Below are 23011 nucleotides of genomic sequence, written 5' to 3'. Positions count from 1 at the left end.
ATGATAACATATACAGCTTTACAACAAAAAAAACAGACATGGCAACATTTATTCTGCTTTGGAAAAGGTTAAATGTGTCTGCCGTTAATACAATCCTGCAAGATGCCTATCATTGCAAGAATGTGACCTGGAATTAAACATGTTAGATATTTTTAGCTAAATGTTTAAATTTTTTGCCTTTCTCAATCCAGCAATGGATAAAAACTTTCCCACTCCCATCTGAGTCATGGTTTTTGTTTAACTTAACCATGCTGGAAATTGTTGGGATAGTGAATGGGTGGTGGGCAGAACTGATTTTGATATATCTTCTCAAGGATGTCAGTTATGGCTGTGAATCGAATTCGGGACATCGGGTTCATAGTGCAACACCGTTCCACCCCTATAACTTAGTACCTTCCTGATAAAGAGCAGATCACTAGAAATATGGAAACTTTTAATAGTAATGGCTTTTAGGAAGATGCCCATAGTTCCATCTCAAGATTTATTTCCCATGAGTCAATTTAATTAAAATAATAATCATTATGTTACTTGTATCTATTGATTAATGACATATGTAACATGTCCAGTCTTTAAGGCATGCACTTATGTTCCTAAATTAGATGATATATCATCACAGAACTGTCAATAATTGGTTTGTCATGCCACCTCATTAGTTTGTAATGTCAATAAATAACCCGATACTGATATATGTTGAGACGTATGTTTGGCATGTTGTTTTTGATCATTTTTCTGTACCATTAACCAGCTAAGACACCCAACAGGACACATTTCTCACAGATTCCATATTGTATGTGTAATGTTTAAGGGAACTGATAGGCTACTTATTTGAGATGCCCAGGGAATGTCCATCCACCCATCTGAGGACATTTCAGATGCTTCCATGAAAACTATCGCGATCAAACGTACTACACAGCTTGGCAATACCAATGCCCATTTCTGTAATAGTATTTAAGAAAGATTGACTGTGTACCTCCACAATCATGCATATGCATTAGAATGTAACTGCATAAATGTAAACCTGTAGCAATAACATGCGGCAATTTGTACGTGCATATACGTGATTATGTGCATATATTACTTTGTAGTGGAATCCCCAAACAAAATTGAGGCTCCCTTAATGAGCAGTCTTATCAACTTGTATTTGAGAATTTCTGTGGCCAATTCTACAAAAGCTTTGATTTTCCAACATAAAAAACATGTAATTATTAAAATGCCTCAAATGTTACCACAATAATTGTTGGTACTAGTATACAAATAAAGAATGAAAAAAATCACTAATTGAATTAAATTGTATTATAAAAGAAAATAAAAGAATATAAGTGTAGGGAAAATGGCCTTTAAGAGCATAAATGCTGTTTTTTGTCGGGCTATTTTCTGACATTTTAGCCTATATTTTTCATGTTTCAGGCAGCGTTAAGATAGTTGTAAGGTGTTTTCAATATGTGCAATAATTGTGATGTTAATGTAATGGACACATTGTGTGCAACTAAATGGGCCATTTCCGAATGAAAATACAGTATAGAGAATTTGTTATTTTAGTGGGATATCTCTAAATGGATTGTTCAGGACTGGGAGCCCCTTGAGAAAAAAAAACAGAGCCTGCTCATAATTATGCATGAGAATGCAAATATCAGTGTATCACAATATGAACACCCTGATCTTTAATGAAATACTACACCTCCGATTAGTACGGTTGGCTATGTACCAATAGTTTTAACTATTATGCCATTTTAGGCATGAGAAAAATGTTGAGAAATTGTTGAAATTAGTTATATTGAGCAGCATTCTAATATTTAAAAAAGCTGCACTATTGCTTTATAACAAAAATGTTTTTATGATTATGATATCTGTTGATTTGTGGTGTTTATTAAACGTTTTAACTCACTTCAGTGAAAACTGAACATTTGAATCGACTAAGCATGAGTTTTATGTATTTAAATTTTATTGTTTCATTTCCAATGTTATGCTTGAAAATAAAGTTCTCATTATATTATTAGTTTACTTCATTCTTCATTCACATGGTCATACTTTACTAATGTACGTGACCATAATCAATGTCTTAATTATTACATGCTTAGCCTTCTTCCCAACACGAGGTTATTGTGTAGTAGAGCTACAATATATTAAGTTGAGGTGTGTTGTCATCATCATAATCAGCCATGATCAATCCACTGCTGGATAAAGACTTCCCCAAGTCACCAGCATCTCTCACTGTGTTGCACACAATCCATTTAGCACCCGCACATGAACCGATTTCATTTTTCTATCTCCACAGTGGATGCCCTCTCCGAGTGTTCATACCTTTGGCTGCAACTCTGTTGTTAGTCATGACCACTAGCCATCATCCTTTCCAGCCAAGTGTCCCTGCCCATCGCTGATCATGATGGCGACATTGTGGGGAGGCCTTCGTGCAGCAGTGGCTACATCGTGGCTGTTGATGTTGTTGATAAATGATAGAATACAGGCTGTAATTGTAATGGCTTTCATTTTATTCAATTGGAACTATTGCAACAGAAAATATAAAACTTCTCCCTCATGTGGTTCCAAAAACCTTAGGAAAAGGCATCTTAATAAATATAGCATAACCTGGTATTGTCCATTATTAATCAGTATTCGACAATGGTGTGAGCAAAGTGAATAAAACCGCACACACACACATACTTGGTGGTGTGAAGATTTTACATCCCTGTCCACTTGCACATGTCCACCATGGTGTTGGTGACACGCATCGCATCGAGATTTGAGAGTCTGGGGCATTCGCCAACATCTCTGCTCTGATCGTCTCGAATGCTTCTGTTATGTGCCGTTGAAGATTACTTGAGATTTTCATTTGTTCAGCATATTATTTATCTTTTACATAACGCCAACATTCAGCTTAGCAGTTAAAACTACCGTCCAATTGTAACGATTTAACCATAATAGAGGTTTTTGGGTTAGATCACTTAAATTTAAAGGCTGTAGCCTGATGATGCTAGTTGTAATTACTGGCGAAACGTTGTACTCGAATTGTAAATGTTGTGGATTTACTCTCCAACACACCGGTGTGCTGTGCTAGTAATAACGAATTGGCATGTTTTGTTTACATGACAAACCTTATTAATTGGCTGTGTCGGGTGGTGGCGGGTTTAACGGCACATTTATATTTACGTGATCTAACCCAAAAACCTATTATAGATAATATTGCACGACAATCTTAATGGACATCGTGTACATTTCAAGTACAATATTACGGTCAAGTAAATTTATAATTGCCAGGATATATATCGTGACTATATATATATCATAAGATTCCCTTAAGTGAATACAGCAAATAGCATTACACAATTGTTATTAGTACTGTGCACATGTGAGCTACAATTTTTGATATAATGTGCATCTGCACTTCTTGACATTGGAAGATTTTAGATGTCTCTAATTCTCCTTGGAAGCCTGCACCTTCTGAATCTCCTGTAAAAGCCAAAACAAAACAAATTAGAAAATCTACTTGTCAATTTCATCATTACGCACTTACAAAATGCAAAAGAGATCATAATAGTTTGGTACTTTAACGTTCTAACTGTGCCGACAATGCAGGTTGTATACTACAATGTCGCATATTCGATTGTCACACGTGCATCCTGAACAATTAACTGCTCATGTGTAGTACAGTATTTATGCGTGGTGTGACTGACTGTATATATATGCTCTGTAGACCAGACATTTCTTGAATGTCACCTATTACATATTTGTTTCCTTTCATGGCGGCAGTTGAGTTTAAGATGTTGCCGTGTTGCGACGTTGGAGAATGTGTCACACCTCAGATAGCACGTCCTTGAGCTTGTTGTATGCCTCATCCAGGTCATCGTTAATTATCACCGCATCAAAGATTCCTGGTTCCTTGCCTGTGATAGAGAATCATGAAACAAAAGATAAGACTAAACTTGGAAAATCATCATCATTGTCATAAGATTTATTGTGACACAATTTTTTTTATGTTTGCCATCATGCAATGTCACTCTCTGTGGGAGCACAGAATCACAGTATAACAATCGAATTTTCTGCACTGCCCTCTGCTGACCAATGCGTAGCCCTCAAGCCGCCTACAACACAGACATCGTGGTCACCTCTTAAGGTTCAACTCCTCTTCACTTTCGAGGCCTGATGTAATCGGGTGCATCCCAGGTAAATGTGGTCGTGGGTATGGGTCAATCAAATAAATAAAGTAAAATGGTGGACACACGTGATAACTCTGTAGTCAGTACTCACTGATCTCCAGGTCAGCCCTTGCAGCTGCCAAGCGTTTCTGTATGCTCTCCTCCGACTCTGTCTTACGGCCACGCAGACGCTCCTCCTAGAGCCGATGACATGTAAAGCACACACGCGTGTGCATTATATAAAGATCTGCATATGCACACACAACAATGAGGCTTGAGGATTCAATGGTTCACGAATATTAGGTCGCCGCGAGCCCTCAACCCTTTCCTGTTCGGAGACGACTGCAAGTTGCAGGGTGGTGTTTCCCGCTCACCGCTGAAACTCGGAAAGCGCGAGCAGCTCAGCGTTCATTTTATTTAGAGAGGCGGAGTGGCGTTGTTTTTTAAAGACGTACTCACCGCGGAGAACTGCAGCGACATGACCGCACTTTACGATAGCTGACGCCAAACTGTGCCACACGCCCTCTCACATGGCCTTGTGGGAGTCCTTGGTACCGATTAAGTTATTTTATTTATTTTTTGCAGTTCTGTTTTCGAACGGAATCGTGAGTAAAAACTGATAAAGTACACGTACATTATCAGAATAGGTTAATGGTTTAAAGGTTAACAGTAGAATCTTGAAATTAATTCTGTCCCTGTTTTTTTTTCTCCAAGCTTTGGCTAACCTTTTGTCCAATTTTGTTTTGGGTAAGTCCATAATATCAACGCAACTTTATCTAAAATGTTATTTATATTGCATGGTCTTTACGAGTGTCCGTGACCACCCCTTCCCCCCCCCTGCTACAGACAAACACATACGGAGCGAATGCATTAACACACTTTCATCCGTAGCAGGAAAGTGTTATAAAACAAAATCATTCTGTTGGCACACACCAGCGCTTCTATTGAAGGTGGGTGTATGGAGAGGTAGAGTGGGTTCAAGGTGGTACGTTTCATGCTGCGTACGCCCTGGATGTCCAAGTCCAGGATGCAGATTTGGTTATGGTCTCTGATAACCTCCACTGCTTTCTTACTGCGCGCCACATCAACACAAACGCACGAATTAGCAATACAATTAACGCTGCCAGCAATACGCTGGGTGAAACCAGAAAAAAGTCATTCTGAAGTGACATCGCCCGTGAGGTCATTGTTCTATCATCGTCAGCAGCAATGATCTATCGACTGCTGGATAAAGGCCTCCCCAAGTTGTCGTGCCATCAGTAACAATCCTGTGATACAACAATCCAGAGGTGGGACAAAGTCATTGTTATGCAAGTCCAAGTCGAGTCGCAAGTCATCAAATTCATGACTCGAGTCTGACTCGAGTCCAAGTCACATGACTCGAGTCCACATCTCATAGGTGGGACAAAGTCATTGTTATGCAAGTCCAAGTCGAGTCGCAAGTCATCAAATTCATGACTCGAGTCTGACTCGAGTCCAAGTCACATGACACACCTCTGCAACAATCTATCTAGTTCCCAAATTAACTGATCTCATCACTCCATCTCCACGGCGTTCGTCCTCTCCGCTGTTCCCTACTTTGGCTGCCACTTCAATGTCAGTCGCTATCACCGGCCATTATCCCAAGGGACATGTCTTGCCTAAGCCCACTTCCTTTTTTTTTTAACTAACAGTCAAAATAACGTCTCTAACTTGCTTATCTAATTCATATGTTCCTCTTCCTGTCACTGAGTGCGATTCCAATCATGCTTCTCATGGGCTGTAAAAATAAACATCGGGTGTGTACGTTGAACTTCTTTCGCATCGTACGTAGGCAACCACGCTAATCGGAGGTGTTTCCCGAAGACAAACTCTGAACAGATGCTGTATAAATCTGCGTAGGTAACTGCAAAGCATGTAAAACTTAACCCTGCCCTGGGTATAACGCTAAACTCTACCCTGTGACGTGTCACCTAAACAATACTGTTGAGGAAGCAAATGCTCAAGAACTCTAGTGCAGAGTGCGATAAAAACTATAAACTATTTTTAGTTTACCAGGTAAGGCCTAGAAGCACACTGGCCACACATGATAGCCTAACAAAGTGGCTTAGCATGTGGAAATTTACAGAAGTCGCCAAATACTCTAAACACACGTTGATTCTAAATGTGACTACGGGGAGATAGAGACGCAAACTCCAATATACAGTCGGCGTTTGGGTCAGGATCGATCCCACGACCTCCCGTATATCAGGCGAGGGAGTTAACGTCTCGCCACCGCGGCGTGGTGGTGTCAGGGGGGGGAGGTGCGCGTCTGGATGGCAGGGAACTAGAGCCAAGCATCTTCCCTTGTAGGGGTAACACTTGACAGAGAGAGAGGATTATCCACGCGACTCACCTGGTGCCGTACAAATTCCCTGAGAACTCGGCGTGCTCTATAAACTCATCCGCCAAGATGCCCTTCTCCATCTCCTCCCGACAGACAAAGTGGTAATCTACACAGAGGTCACATTAAATTAATGTTGAACTTATATGTAGCCGACCGCGCTAATTGGAGGTGCGGGGGCGAAGGGCAACAAACTAAACAAAAAAAGCAGTTCTGAAGAAATTAGTTTATGTATGTAGAAAATTACATGGTGTTGTGAGCTGCTGTGGACTGTGGGCCATGATTTTATAGTGATAATAAACAGACAAGGAATGGTTCGATATTGCCATGTAAAAATTAAAGACAACTATTTTCGCCACCAACTCTCAAGATAGCAACGGTCTCAGCTTCAATGGCATAGACATGTGTTTAGAATGCCACCAGAATGGACTGCCCAACTGATAGCGATTTCAAAATGAGCTGCCCAGACCATGGGGAAAGGCTATAGACAAAACAAAGATCCCCCGTATAGCCTTAGCAGACTGTTGGGGCAAGTGCTGTTAGCGAGCACCTATGAAGGCTGGCACGGCACACGAGGGGGTGGGTGGCTAACACCACGCCCGGCCACCTTTGTCTCTCTCATGGTGAAGTTTACACACCGCACCAGGTACTCATTGGACGCTCAGTCGACCTAGGGGAGGCCCAAGACTGGTTAAGATAATCGTCACTGGTGTTGGTGAGTGGGAATCGAACTCGGATCACCGGGTTTGTAGCGCAGCGTGCTATTTGCTACCCTACCACTCTCCACATGGCTAGAGACACACACATACACAGGATTCTCTATTTTAATTTAAATCAACGCTCTTTTCGTCGCATCGTGCGACTGTAGCTATAATGAGGCGCATGCAGCGTGTAATGAGCCTTCATTTGTACTTGAATCAAGAAGACTGGTAAACATGGAAAATACGCACTGTGGTAGGCCGAGAGATAAATAATGGAGTTCTGTGGACGTCTCTGTTTCGAAGATGTTGAATTATGGATCAAGGTGGGAAATCGTGACAGGTGGAATAAACAAAAAGAGACACACGTGCTTCTGAAAAATAATTGAATGAATGAACATTTTGATTGATGGAAAGGCAAAACTGATGCTGCTGGAACAAATGCTACTGGGAAAAAAAATTGTTCTGGAAGGCTGAGGCTGATGGACTGAAACTTGATTTTCTTAACACATTTTATCTAGCAAGAAAAAAAAGTTAAGTCTATTCACTTGCATTGCACATCAGATATGCCGACTGATTATAAGCCATTGTACACGAAGAGACGGGACACCATCTGTGATAAAGGTGAGGCACGCATCAAATGAGAACTACCTTTGCCGTTAACTTCCCCTGGTCTTGGATTTCTCGTCGTATCTGTGAGAATAAAATACAACATTTAGTTGAACTTTCATAACCGCAATATATATACAGACTAATATACAGTAAAACCTTGGATTGCGAGCACGTTCCGGAAACATGTTTGTAATCCAAAGCACTCGTATATCAAAGCATTCGCATATCAGTCGTGATCACGTGACGCTCGGCAGACAAAGCGTATGCACGTACTACTCGTATTGCAAGACCTCGCTCGTTTACCAAATGAATATTTATTTAAAAAAATTTTGCTCGTCTTGCAAAACACTCGCAGACAAAGTTACTCGCAATCCAAGGTTTTACTGTATACACTTGGCTCTTTGCAGAACTGCACGGGTACTTTTTGGGCCTGTAACCTGCGAACAGGTTGGCCACCCCTGAGTTGTATGTCAAATGAAAATGTGCACTCGGAGAGATGTGGCCTGCAGCGTAGCTCTCCCATGTGTTCGGGTTGTTGCCGCGCGCCGTTTCAAGGCGATGCGCGACGTTACGCTCCCCTCGCTGGGAGCTTCTTCGGGCTTCACGTAGGAGGACACCGTGGAGCTCTCAACAAGTGGAGCGATATACGTTGGGCATCCAGTCGAACAGAATGTGCTACAACACAGTGTTCTTCACTCATTTTCAGACGGGGGCGCGGGGGGCACTTTCGCCGATAAGACATCATTGGTGCGAATGGCCGCCGCCACACATTTGAAACAATTGGGGTTTGACAGCAGCACGACGATGGGGGGGTGTTTGCACAGGTTGTGTATTGTCGGGGGCCGCACGTCAGAGGCCGCGCTAAAGGCCATCGGGGCCGCCAGTGGCCCGCGGGCCTTGCAATGAAGAACGCTGCGCTACAATCTTGAAACATAATTTATTTAGAACTGCTTTGTGTTTAGTGTGCTGTCCTTCCCCCGCACCTCCGATTAGCACTGTCGGCTACGTGCGGTGCGAAAGAAGTTCAACATGCATATAAAACACATCGGAGAGCCACAGAGCACGACCCGACACAGTGGCAACTAGCACGTCTGGACCAGGACAAGTTTAACTTTGGGATCAGCAACAGAGGTGGGGGACACGAGGAAATCCCTCTCCCACCCCCCACGGATAAATGGATTTGCACATAAGAGGATGATGGACAAGATGTGTTTGTGTAAGTCTGCTTAAGTATATGGGTTTCTATATATAAAGTATTATAAAGCTTACATCTACATGTCTATTGGGGCCAACCAAAGAATAACCGTAAAGACTCAGGAGTTGCTTTGTCATACATCATGTTGCTGTAACACTCTGATCATGAACAGATGTCATGGACTCCTTGTGCAGCACAGCGCGGTCGAAAGGTGTGTGAAGGACCATAACCAATTAGCCATGCAGCCACTACTACTACTATCCCTCTCACTAGCTCTAAACAACCAGCCAATCAGCCACTAGTACTGACACTTCTACTGACCTTAACCAACCAGTCACTAGTACTAGCCCTTCTACTGACCTTAACCAATCAGCCAATCAGCCACTAGTACTGACCCCTCTACTGACCTTAACCAATCAGCCACTAGTACTGACCCTTCTACTGACCTTAACCAACCAGCCAATCAGCCACTAGTACTGACACTTCTACTGACCTTAACCAATCAGCCACTAGTACTGACCCCTCTACTGACCTTAACCAATCAGCCAATCAGCCACTAGTACTGACCCTTCTACTGACCTTAACCAATCAGCCACTAGTACTGACCCTTCTACTGACCTTAACCAATCAGCCAATCAGCCACTAGTACTGACCCCTCTACTGACCTTAACCAACCAGCCAATCAGCCACTAGTAGTAGCCCTTCTACTGACCTTAACCAATCAGCCACTAGTACTGACTCCTCTACTGACCTTAACCAATCAGCCAATCAGCCACCAGTAGTCGCTCTTCTACCGACCTTAACCAACCAGCCAATCAGCCACCAGTAGTCGCCCTTCTGGCCCTAATTGACCAACTAGCCCCTGGGGTCGGCAACCTGCTGCTCCGGAGCCGATTGCGGCGACTTTTTAAAGGACTGCTTCCTCGTGACGTTATTCAGATGCAAAGCGGCTCTTGAAATATTGATTTTCTTTTACCGAACTCGAAAAAAAAGGCTCTTCTTGTTATTTTGGTTTTCCGTCCCCTGAACTCGCCAATAGAACTATCCCTCCCGCAGACTGACAAACTAGCGGTAAAGCCACTAGCACTCGCCCTCCTGTGACCCGTATCAACCAACTAGCCAGTAGTACTATCTCTCCAAATGACCCTACCCCAAATTTCGATTTAAAGCTTTCGTGACTGCAGTGATTCATCATCTTGGTTCTTTCGGTAAAGTCACGTAGAAGGGAAATAATAAAATAATAAAAATAAAACATAAGACGGCGTCTTCCCGACAGACTTGTTCTTCACCTGAGGACGGCTGCTTGCGTTGTGGCCGAAACGTCGTGAGAATTATTTTATTATGCTTTATTTTGATTATTTTATTATTTCCCGTCTACGTGACTTTACCGAAAGAACCAAGATGATGGATCCTACCCCAATCCACGTGTATACTTGTACACGAGGCACGGCAGTGGAGTAGCGAAGTGTGCCGGCGTGTGCGTGCGTGCCGGCGTGTGTGCGCGTGCGTGCGTATTGACGTGCGTGGGTTGGCGTACGGGACACACTGAAGCCGAAGACATCGGCGTACTCCTGCATGAGACGCTTCACCAGCGTGCTCTTCCCTGCGCCCGACGGACCACTCAGCACAACCGGGCGAGGGCCCATCATTCCTGGAGAGACAGCAAGGCATAAGTGGTGGCGACAGCGGCACAAAGCACGTTGCATCAGCGGTCGCATCGGCATTGTCTCACACGCACCAAGTCAGTGCGGACACACACGTCGAGGATGACTGAATATTTAAAATCAGGATGATGATGAACCTATGGCCCGCGACTTCAGAGTTTATCTGTCGCTACTGCGTAGGTTGTTGTGGTTGTGCTGTGTAGCTCTCAGATGAGCTTTCTGGGTGTACCGAGTATTCTTAGTTTGTTGTCTTTCCACGCACCTCTCGAGAGCAAGGTTGGCTACGTATGGTGCGAAAGAAGTTCAACGTACATACATACATAGCTCTCAAATTAACTTTCTGGGTGTCCTGAGTATTGATCGACACGATGTCTGATGTTTCACTCCAGGTGCTGGGAGCTTCTTCATTAGCTGATTCTAATTGCTACTGCGTAGGTTTTCGCGGGAGCACTGTGTAGCTCTCCGAAGAGTTCCGCGTTGAATCACGTGTTGTTGGTTGGCACGATGGTCAACTTTTCGTCCCATGTTCCTGAAAAGCTCCCAGGACATTAGACTATGCCAATCTAGACATGGTATGCCAATCTAGACATGGTACAACATACCTGTCAATCCCTTATCAGTGCCTACCTTATTACAGGCCATTTCAGACCTTATTGGTCACCCCGTGCCCATCATAAATCTCAACCGTCATGCTACAAAGTCTCATCACAATGGAGAAACACAAAAAAATGAGCAAATATATTTTTTAAATAGATTTTTTTTTTTACAATTTACTATTTTTTTAATTCAATTTCCCTGTACAAGAATATGGGTCAACTGTATGAGTTGACAGGTATGGTACAACCCAACCACACGTAAGAGCGTTATGTGGAACTCCATCCCTTTGCACATCCGCAACATCAAATGCCCTCTGAGTTTTAATAAACATCTGTTTGGTCAGGCTTTCGAGCAGCTCTGAGCTTGGCTCCGCGCCTCCGAGTTGACGACTTGTCTGCAAAAGCTGGTGCGCCAGAAATGTCATCATTGTTATTATTAATAAATAATTCACTTCTTTAGCCCACCGGTGTGCTGTAGAGAGAATCAACAGCATTTTAAAATTTTAGTAGTACGACGTTTCGCTGATAATTACAATCAGCTTCATCGGGCAAGAATCCAGTCAAAGTGTTGTCACTTTTGCCGTCGGCATCACGTCGTGCGATCAAATAACCCACGTGGATCTCTCGCGCAAAAGCGCAACCCCTCCACGCTAAAAAAAACCCCTCCACGCTAAAAAAAAACGCCCCCACGGAAGCGGATATCACAGAGCTACCGCCCAAGATCCCTTCAAGGTCCCAATTTCAAACACCCGCTCTCTTGCCATTTTAAGAGTAAGTGTTCGTGGCGTGATAAAATTAAAAATGACATTTTAATTCTCGTGGCTGGAATGCAGCCAAATCAAGTGCAGCACCACACTTAATTAACGCGATTGTGTGTTTCTTTGTGTGCGTAGTCATTGGTGACTGGGCTGTACCGAAATCAATTCAATACACTTGGGTTTAATCACAGCAGGTCGCTGGCTACCTGGATTTTAACTCAGGCTCTCAGTGGACCTTTGGGCCACCCGGTCACCTTCTGTAATTGGTCCCGATGCAACAGTGAAGAGGAACATATCAGATGAAGGTGCTTAGTGCACTGGATGTACACCGTGGGTTTATTATCCACGCAACGTCACATTTGAGAGTGGAAAGGGTGGTGTTCAGTGAAGGCAGGGAGAGTGAACTTGGTAAACCCGTAGGCAGATTCATACTTATCTTGAAGTCAACCAAATGTTCCCACGTGCCAATCGCGCACGAGCGTTATCTCACTTTGCTTCCACGGTGTTGTCAGCCACGTTGGGCACGTAGGGAGATGTGCTTCGTGCAACCTTATTATTCATTGCGTGCTTTCGTGTGGAGCAAATGCCACAAATGATCTTATTTACCGTATTGAATGCGTTCGCTTGCTCGGAATTACATTCTTCTTCTTTCGTACGGCTGATGTAGACGCAGAGCAACAACTACAATGTAACCTTCAGGTGATCAAGCCAAATAACCGCGTCAGGAGCAAATCGCTGTAATGTGTCCTTCGTATTTGTGGATCGGGTATCGTGTCGTTATACGTTGTTACGGTCTGTTCTGGTTGACCCACAGTCGCACACGACTGGAGAGTTTTTAATTTCCCATTTTGTGCATCAGGTATTCGCATATGCTGCAGCCATGGTTTTTGCAGTGGATGCGGTTTAGGGTGGACTATGAGCCTCACGGAAGATCAAAACCAGGGACTTAAATTGAGAGACAGCAACAGGAAAGCGTGGATTTGAGAACTTAGGCTGCATTCATCTTCTTGGTTATTTCGGTAATGTCACGACAGACCTGGTCTTCACCTGAGGACGGCTGCTTGCGTTGTGGCCGAAACGTCGTGATAATTATTTTATTGTTTTATTTTTATTATTTTATTACTTCCCTTCTACGTGACTTTACCGAAAGAACCAAGAAGATGAATCCCTGCAGTCACGAAAGCTTTAAATCGAAATTTAGGCTGCATTAGCGACGGCCCTCTAATCGTTTTAAGAAAAGAGAGTGGGGCTTTGATAGGAACGGTCATGGGCGATGGTGAATAATAATAATAATGGGAGTGACGGTCAAGGAATGGAATGCGTCCGGGAGGATTTCCACTGAGGAGATAAGACAATGAAATCAGAGAGTAAATTGACATTAACAATTCGAGTACGACGTTTCGCTGGTGATTACAACCAGCTTCATCAGATGATAGCCTGGATTTACTCTCCCAACAAACCCGTGTGCTGAACTACATAACTAATTGGCATGTTCTGTTTACGTGACAAACCTTACTAATTGGCTTTGTCGGGTGGTGGCGGGTTTAACGACACGTCTATATTTACACAATCTAACCCAAAAACACTTGAATGATGAAATTAGTTCATGCGTAGGTTCTGGGTGGAGTATCATACATCGAGGTCTTCATGCTTCATCTAGAAGTTGGATTGATCAAGGCTGAACCATGTCTCCGGTTGAAGTGTATTACCCACAGACAGAAAGGATGCCGTGAATGATTTCCAATGCTAATGTTACACAGTCAGATATTTATGGACCACCTTTGTACATTACATCATCGGTACTCATTATTCTTTTATAAATGTATTTTATCCTAGGGACCGCGGATAATTCGAATCTAATGCACACTAAATTCACCCCGTGTGCATGAGCGTTGCAACAACGATGTTTGGGAAAATAATACAAACATTGATGATATAATAATAGTCTACAAACATTTGTTGGATGAAGGTCTTCCCATGCTGTCTGTGATGGGGAGGTTGTTTGACCATACTTCACCACGCTAGTGAGTGCAGATCGGTGAATGAGGCCCAGGATCTCAGGATCGGTTCAGTTATTGCTCACCAATGATGTTAGCCACGTCCAAAAGTCGAACTTAAGCCTCCAGGTTCGGAGGCAGTGTGATAACCACGATGCCACCACTCCACGCACACTACAAGTACCTTCTCAAATTATTTCAAGTTGACAGTTGTCCTCTTAAGAAGGTAAACATAGTACTGTACTGCAATACATTTCAAGATTAATATATAATTAAACACAGACTGACCAAAACATTTTTCATGATGCTACTCGTGACACTCCCATGTGACATGAATTTGAAAAAATCGTCACATCGTAACGGGATTTTTTGTTTTACAAAAGCTGTGAAGAGCATAAGGAGGCGTGGAGAGATGGATGCCTGGAATTGCGGCAAGTGGACCGAGTGCGCAGGGAGCGTTGCTAGAAGGGACGGACCGCCGGTGGTCGAGACAAATGACGGAACGGCAGCCAAACCAGGGAGTACGCCCAAGAGGACGTCCGCTGCGGCGATGAATAAAATTGGGCGTCACGGTGGCGAGATGTTAACTACCTTGCCTGGTATGCAGAGGGTCGTGGGTGCGATCCCGATCCTGACGCCTGTGAATTGGGAGTTTCCATGTCTCTCTCTCTCTCCGAGTGGTCGTGTGGATTTTTCTCCGGGTCCTTCGGTTTTTCCCTCCACATTTAGAACCAATGTGCTATAAATTTCCACACAATAAGCCACTTCGTCGAGCTATATTTTGTGGCCAGCCGCTTCTGAAATAGAGCTACACAGCTCAGTGGGACCTTGCCTGGTGAAATCAAAAGTTTAGTCTAGTAAATTAAATAAGCTTACTTATAAGAGCTAGATTGACGCGCCCTAAGCAAGCACACTTACAATCATCCCTCCGGGCTCTGCAGTATTAATAATAATAATCATAGCAATGCAATTTGTAATGCACGCAGTATTTCACAAGACATTAAAGACCGTGAATCTGAAATGTCCCGGCCAAACTCAGCGTTGCTCCAAAGCCGCCGGGGAAGGTGGTGGTGGGTGGGGGTTTTTAAGTGTCTCTTGCAAGGCGGCGCAGATTGAATGCCGTGAAATTGCAGTGGTAACTCGTTTCTTTAGAACTGCTTTTTGTGTTTATTTTGTTGTGTCCTTCCACCCCCGCCGCACCTTCGATTAGCACGGTTGGCTACGCACAGCACAAAAGAAGTTTAACGTACTCTTTGGTTCTTTCGGTAGTCACATACAAAGAAAATAAATTTACTAATAGAATACGCCTAAGAGGCGTTGGGTCTCTGTGTGTCTATGTTGTGTGTCTCTCTCTCTGTGTGTCTCTCTCTGCTTGTGTGTCTCTCTGTGTCTCCATGTCTGTGTTTTGTCTCTCTCTCAAATTTAGCAATCTTTGGAAGAACGTAATCAACCAGGTAAGGTGCTGACTGTTGTGTTAACGGACTCTCTGTGTTGGATTGCATTGTATTCCTAAGTTCACTAGGTTTGTGTTCTATCTGATGACGGTTGCTTGTGTTGCAATAGAAACGTCGTTTTCTATTATTTAATTTATTTTCTTTCTACGTGATTTTACCGAAAGAACCAAAGAGTAATTCGTGCAGTCACGAAAGCTTCAAATCAAGTTTGAAGTTTAACATAGTATGTATGTTGAACTTCTTATGGTCTTGCCTCACCAGTGTTAGACTAAAAAACACCAAAAGGCGACCAGCACAAGGACAATGCACACATCAAAGCATTCATGGCTCGGGTCGAGACGTTTAATCTATGAGACCCTTTCTGCCAGCATCAAGATGATGAAAAGATGAATAAGCCTATGGATTTTTTATCATCTTACGGCTGGCATAAAGGGTCCCATAGATGTTTCTATGAGTCACCAGTGCTATCAAATGCTCTCGATCCACCTTAATTTTAGTTTCTCACCGCATTCAAGCAAGGTCTTGATTGCAATGATAAATCCAAGAACAGAAAGCCATTTGCACCAAAGGAACATTCATTGGAAAGTGTGATAAAAAAAAAATCCCGTACAATATAATTACAATTTACCACCTTGCATAACTGAATGATGGGGAAAAAAACACACGTATTGGAAATATAACACTTTAACAATAATAAAAAGCAGTGTTTTTGCCAATCCACTGCTGAATTTAGGCCCTCCCCCTGGCTGTGTTGGTCGTGGGGGTTGATTAACCAAACTTCACGCTGGTTTAAACACGCAGTAGTCGGCTTTCACGACCGATACCATCACAGAGTTTTTTTTGGGTTAGATCGCGTAAACATAAATGTGTCGATAAACCCGCCACCACCTCCCGACACAGCCAATTAGTAAGGTCTGTCAAGTAAACAAAACATACCAATTCGTTATTAGTTAAGCACACCGCGAGTACTCGAATTGTAAATGTTGCAGTGGGTTTACTCTCCAACACACTGGAGTGCTGAAATGATAACGAATTGCCATGTTTTGTTTACGCGACAAACCTTACTAATTGGCTGTGTAGGGTGGCAGCGGATTTAATGATACATTTAAAATTCACGCAATCTAACTCGAAAAAAAACTATATTAAATTTCGATTTAAAGCTTTCGTGACTGCAGGGATTCATCTTCTTGGTTCTTTCGGTAAAGTCACGTAGAATGGAAATAATAAAATTAAAAAAAAATAAAACATAATAAAATAATTCAGCCATTGCCTATCCACTTAATGCCTTGTATAAAGGTGTCAGTTTTTGTACCAGTTTAAAGGGTAAAAACCTACTACTAGGTGATTTTAAAATGAAACTCGGCCATGACGGTCTTCTAAAACAATAAATCGAAGCCCTTCGAAACGCGTGTGCGTCTGATATGGCGCGTACTCACCCTTAGCGGTAGTCTTCTTCTCGTGAACCGTTCAACAAGTGTGCGCCCGTCCGTGTGTGCGCGTGTGCATGTGTGTGGATGTGCCTCTGGCTAGCAGCTCGTTGTTTACTGTAATTCTCACCTAGCCACCGGCAAAAAAAAGAAGAGCGCTTGCACCTCCCCAGAGTACCTTCTGTGAGCTTGCGTGCACTCGCTGATCCGATTGAAGCGGATTATTGTAACCTCCGTTCCAATTCCCGGCGGTTCCCCCTTGTTTTGTGGCGAGCCCAGGAAATGAGCAGCGTTCACAACAACGCGTTCATTTTAAGGATATTTTTTTTTTGAACATATCACGTCTAAGACTACGCAAATCAGCAAGTGATTTTTTTTTTTTACAAAATATTCATCATAAAAGAGGTGAAGTGGCCGGGTTGGCCCGGAGAACGGAGCGCTGAGCCTACAACCGCTGCCAAGGCTGGGTTTGAATTCGGGTTTCAGCCGCCCGTGATTGAACCAGGTTTCTCGAGTGTAGTGAGTTGAATCAATCAGCAATGACTGCACAACAACAAAACAATTATTACATTAAATGTACTTTTGCTTTTAATTTGGCTCAATTCCAGATCTGTGAAATTTAAGGATACGTGAGATTGTCATGCAATGGACATTTCTCCGTGGCAGGGCGGGTGGGAAAATGCACACTTCGAGTGTGGATACAAGAGGGCACTTGAGACTTCAGAAAAAAACAGTTCTGTGAGAACTCAGGTCCTGTGATAGCTCTGTTTTGTGATAGCACCATCTCTTCTCCCTAGGCCATCCTCCTGCTACTCCTTGCCGCCATCTACGACCAGGCCAACCCCTATCACGATGGCACCGCGGTGGTGAGATGGCAACGTAGTGGCGAGATGTTAACTACCTCGCCTGGTATACAGGAGGTCGTGTGTCGATCCCGACCCTGACGCCTGCTGTATATTTGTAGTGTGCATGTTCTCCTGATGGGCACGTGAATTTTTGTCCAGGTCTTCCGGTTTTTCCCTCCACATTTAGAAACGTGCGTTTAGAGTATTTGGCTGCTATAAATGTCCACGTGATGATAAGCCACTTCGTTGAGCTATCATTTGTGGCCAGGTTGCTTCTGAAAAAGAGCTATATAGGTCAGTAACCCTTATCTAATAAAATCAAATAAATAATACTATCCCAACCCCTATCACTACCCTGACCCTTTTCACAACCCCTATCACTACCGCAAACCCGATCACTACCCCTACTACCCCTATTACTACCCTTATTACTACCCCATCACTACCCCAACCACTATCACTACCCCGACCACCCCTATTACTGCCCAAGACCGGTTCAAATAATCGTCACTGGTGTTGGCCGTGAGCGGGAAATCGAACTCGGGTCGTCGGGTTCATCGCGCTAATCACGACACTACCGCTCCCCACTAAACACACCAGCCACACAATGTCACTGATATTGGCCGAACATCTCAATGCTAAAAAGAATGACCTCCAAATGACTCAAGTGGGATTACAGAGCAGCTGCACGAGCAGCAGCAATATCGCCCCCTGTCACCCTTCCTGCGAAAACTCAACAGGACCCTCATGGAAAAGTCTCGAGGCTCAGTGAGGATCTCTGAGTAAACAAGCGAAATCAAAAATAAGTTATATTGATAGAACATTCCGGATAAGGTTGTGGAAAACTATTTTTTAAAAAACTATGTCTGGGTGTGTCCCGGGATTATTCTGTCAATCTGCGAGTTTTAGGATTTTATTTTAACCAGGTGATGCCCACTGAGCTATGTAGCACTGTTTCGAAAGCGACCTGGCCACAAACGATACCCCAACAAAGTGGCTTAGCATGTGGAAATGTATAGCAGCAGTCAAATACTGTAAAAGCACGTTGATTCTAAATGTGGGAAGACAAACCGGAGGACTCGGAGAAAAAACGATGCTACCACGGGGAGAGAGACACGCAAACTCCAAATATACAACAACAGGCATCAGGGTCGGGATTGAATTCACAACCTCCTGTATACCAGGCGAGGTAGTCGACATCTCGCTCAGAGCACTGGGCTTGACACAGCTGAGATCCTGGATTAGAATCCTGGTTTCAGTCATGAGTATAAAATTAGTAACCAAGTTTGGAAGCCCGCAGTAGTGACCCCATGTGTCGACTTTCCCTCCCTTTTCGATGTGGAATTTCCACCACCGATGTATGGCTGTAAACAAGACAGAGGAGCATGGCTGATCAAGAGCCAATCGAATATCACAGATGCTGACAACGTATTACACGCACTGTGCACTTAGCAATATTAATGCTTGTTGTGAACGTCATTTATTGACTGATAGTTCATGAAGCCTGTCTTCGCCAGGCAAACGTTTTTAAGAAATTTTATCATTAAGCTGATATGATTCTTTCACAATTTTTATCTACGATCAGACACTAACTACTCCTAACATTTGTTTTTTTCCGCAAAAAAAATTGCCGACGACTTGCCTCAACAAAAACCGCTCCATTTAGAGATTCCGTTATTTTTTTATTCGAGGGGAGTTTCCGAATTATTCAGATTTTAACATCATAAAATGCCAATTTTTTCATCCAAAGCCGCTTTCACTCTAAACATAAAAAACAATAAAATATAGAACAATGAATGGTTCTCGCTTCAACATTATTTGTGGTTGAGTGCTTTTTGAAACGAAAAAAACCCCGCAATCTTATATTTTGAACGGTTTCTGAATGACACCTACAAACATTTCGATTTAAAGCTTTCGTTACTGCAGGGATTCATCTTCTTGGGAAATAATAAAAATAACACATAATAAAGCACAATTATTTTATTATTTCCCTTCTACGTGACATTTGGTACACGGGTAGTTTTTAGGACACAAACAACAGGAATTAAAATCAGAAAATCCTAGATCTTTAATTTAAAAACCCCCAAATCTCGATTTTAAGTGCCCCATGAACATGTTTGTGGGTCCATCTTCTTGGTTCTTTCGGTAAAGTCACGTAGAAAGGAAATAATAGCAGTGGAGTGATAAAAGTGGCCGCACTTGTACAGTGTCTGTCCCATAAATGACGTCACAAGATTTTGGACGATTTTTGACCCCCCCCCCCCCTTCGTCACACGGCAAGAAGTCAGACCCCCCTTCAAATATGACGTCACAAAGCTCTGCCCCCCCCCCCCCCCCAAATTTTTTTAAACATGCTTCAAATCGCATTAAACTATTGTCATTGTAGTGCGTATTTAATATGGCGCTGCACTCTGATGTTGTAGGAAAAAACATTTATTAAAAAGTATTTAATTAACAAGAACGTGTTGTCTATATTTATTTAAAGTTGCGAATTTTTATGTGACGTCACATTTCTCAACCCCCCCCCCCTCGTCACACATGTCTGACCCCCCCCTCTAGGTGCGTGACGTCATTTATGGACGGTCCCCTGGTTATTTAATCCGTAGCACGAAACGTGAGCCACACACAAAGGCAAAGATCCCCCTCCCCACGTGTAGCCTCAACAGACTGTTGGGGCAAGTGCTCTTCGCGAGTAAGCAGCACGTGTGGGGTGGCCAGCAAAACGCAACGCCCGGCCGCCTTTGTCTTCCCCTAAGTAATTTGAGGCCGAGTCGACCTAGGGGGAGGGCCCAGGACCGGTTCTGATAATCGTCACTTTGGGTGTTCGTTGGTGGGTGGCCGTGAGCGGGAATCGAACCCCGGGGGTCGCCGGGTTCAGTAGCGCAGCGTAGCGCTAACCGCTGCGCCACCGCTCCCCGCTACACGTGTCACACAACACACTCGACACGTGTCTTGTGTGTCTTACACGTGTGTTGTGTGTGTGTGTGGCGCGTGCTGTGTGTGTGGTGTGTGTGTGGCGCGTGCTGTGTGTGTGGTGTGTGTGTGGGGTGTGGTGTGTGTGTGGGGTGTGTGTGGTTGTGTGTGGTGTATGTGTGTGGGGTGTGTGTGGTGTGTGTAGAGTGTGTGGTGTGTGTGTGTGGGGTGTGTGTGGGGTGTGTGGGGTATGTGGTGTGTGTGGTGTGCGTAGAGTGTGGTGTGTGTGGTGTTTGTGTGTGGTGTGTGTGGTGTTTGTGTGTGGTGTGTGTAGAGTGGTGTGTGTGTGGTTGTGTGGTGTTTGTGTGTGGTGTGTGTGGTGTTTGTGTGTGGTGTGTGTAGAGTGGTGTGTGTGTGGTTGTGTGTGGTGTATGTGTGTGGGGTATGCGGTGTGTGTGGTTGTGTGTGGTGTATGTGTGTGTGGTGTGTGTAGAGTGTGTGATGTGTGGTGTGTGTTGTGTGGTGTGTGTGGTGTATGTGTGTGGTGTGTGTGGTGTATGTGTGTGGTGTGTGTGGTGTATGTGTGGTGTGTGTGGTGTATGTGTGTGTGGTGTATGTGTGTGTTGTGTGTGATTGTGTGTGTGGTGTGTGTGGTGTGTGGTGTGGTGTGTGTGGTGTGTATGTGTGGTGTATGTGTGTGGTGTATGTGTGTGGTGTGTGTGTGGTGTGTGTGTGGTGTGTGTGTGTGGTGTGGTGTGTGTGTGTGTGGTGTGTGTGTGTGGTGTGTGTGGTGTGTGTGTGTGGTGTGTGTGTGTGGTGTGTGTGTGTGGTGTGTGTGTGTGGTGTGTGTGTGTGGTGTGTGTGTGTGGTGTGTGTGTGTGGTGTGTGTGTGTGGTGTGTGTGTGTGGTGTGTGTGGTGTGTGTGTGTGGTGTGTGTGTGTGGTGTGTGTAGACTGGTGTGTGTGTGTGGTGTGTCGCTGCCCAGGTATACCTTGCAGAAGTCGCCATAACGAGAACAATCTGAACATTTGCTTGACTCCGGAGCTGCTGTTGTTTCTTCCCGCGCGTTTTCTTCTTCCGAGAGAGAGCGAGAGAGGGAGCCCTTGTAACACGTGGGTGGTGGTGATGGTGGTGGTGGTGCAGGAGAGAGCGGCGAGACGAGGCGGGGGTTCAATTCGCAGTCGCTGCCACTGTGTGGCATCACATCCTGTTCCGGCAGAACAGAGGACGAGGAGTAATGAAGCACAAGAGAGCAGAGAGAGAGAGAACGGGGAGAGAGAGTGAGAGAGTGAGGGGTCAACAGGAGCACAGCAAGGAAACCTCGACCCTACAAACACCCGAGTTCGATTCTCGATTATTATCTGAACCCCTGTCCGGGTACCTCTCCCCTCCCCTAGGTCGACTCAGCCTCAAATGAGTACCTGGGTGCAGCGGTGTGTTTCATATAAGCAGCACTGGGGAGACAAAGGCGGTCGGGCGTGGTGCTGGCCACTCCACTCGCTAACAGCACTTGTCCCGAAAGTGTGTTGAGGCTACACGGGTGAGCTTTGTCTTTGTGTATACGTATGTTCATGTGTATGGGGCCGTCCATAAATGACGTCACGCACCTAGGGGTCAGACATTTGTGACGATGGGGGGGGGTTTGAGAAATGTGACGTCACATCAAAATGCGCAACTTTAAATAAATATAGACAACACGTTCTTAATTAAATATACTTTTTAATAAATGTGTTATCCTATAACATCAGAGTGCAGCGCCACATTAAATACGCACTACAATGACGATAGTTTAAAGCGATTTGAAGCATGTTTAATTTTTAGGGGGGGGGCAGAGCATTGTGACGTCATATTTGAGGGGGGTCTGACTTTTTGTGACGCCGTGTGACGAGGGGGGTCAAAAATCGTCCAAAATCTTGTGACGTCATTTATGGACGGCCCTTATGTGTGTAGGTGCTCCTTGCGAAATGCACTTGGCCCTACAGTCTGTTAAGGCTACACGGGGGGGGGGGGGCGGGGGTGTCTTTGAAACATGCATTTAGATTATTTTGCTGCTATAATTTTGCACTGTTGAAAAGTAAGTTAATATCACAGTCCGCTTTACCTGGTAAGATTGTACAAAGTTTAGTTTTATTTCTATATAAATTCTAAAAGTGATGTGTTTATCTTTCCTAGGTAAAAAATGAAATTTAAATTAATAAAAGTAATAATATAAATAAAATAATAAAAATCACCAGTGATAGAAATAAAATAATAACAATCACTGGTGATTTTTATTATTTTATTTCTATTATTACTTTTATTAATTTTAATTTCATTTTTTACTGCCTACGTGACTACCGAAAACACTAAGAGTATGA

At 43.9% G+C, this 23011-nt stretch overlaps 1 protein-coding gene and 1 long non-coding RNA gene across 2 annotated transcripts in view; both read right to left on the bottom strand.

The window, feature by feature from the left end:
• The window catches only part of LOC144729134 (uncharacterized), a 350979-nt gene that overhangs the window by 9471 nt on the left and 318497 nt on the right, over window positions 1–23011 (bottom strand). The gene's annotated exons all lie outside the window — the stretch shown is intronic.
• GUK1 (guanylate kinase 1) lies at window positions 2472–21673 on the bottom strand. Its single transcript, XM_078609089.1, has 8 exons — window positions 21646–21673; window positions 10538–10651; window positions 7845–7886; window positions 6508–6604; window positions 5067–5205; window positions 4246–4330; window positions 3796–3881; window positions 2472–3447 (listed from the first exon to the last, which is right to left on the bottom strand). The coding sequence occupies exons 2-8, from the start codon at window positions 10647–10649 to the stop codon at window positions 3412–3414; spliced, it is 597 nt and encodes a 198-aa protein (XP_078465215.1). The 5' UTR covers window positions 10650–10651; window positions 21646–21673; the 3' UTR covers window positions 2472–3411.

This window comes from Lampetra planeri, chromosome 31 (genome assembly GCF_965212315.1).
Source record: "Lampetra planeri chromosome 31, kcLamPlan1.2.h2, whole genome shotgun sequence".
Classification (NCBI taxonomy): Eukaryota; Metazoa; Chordata; class Hyperoartia; order Petromyzontiformes; family Petromyzontidae; genus Lampetra; species Lampetra planeri.
Note: the sequence above shows the minus strand (reverse complement) of the source record. Positions and strands in the feature narration are given on the sequence as shown.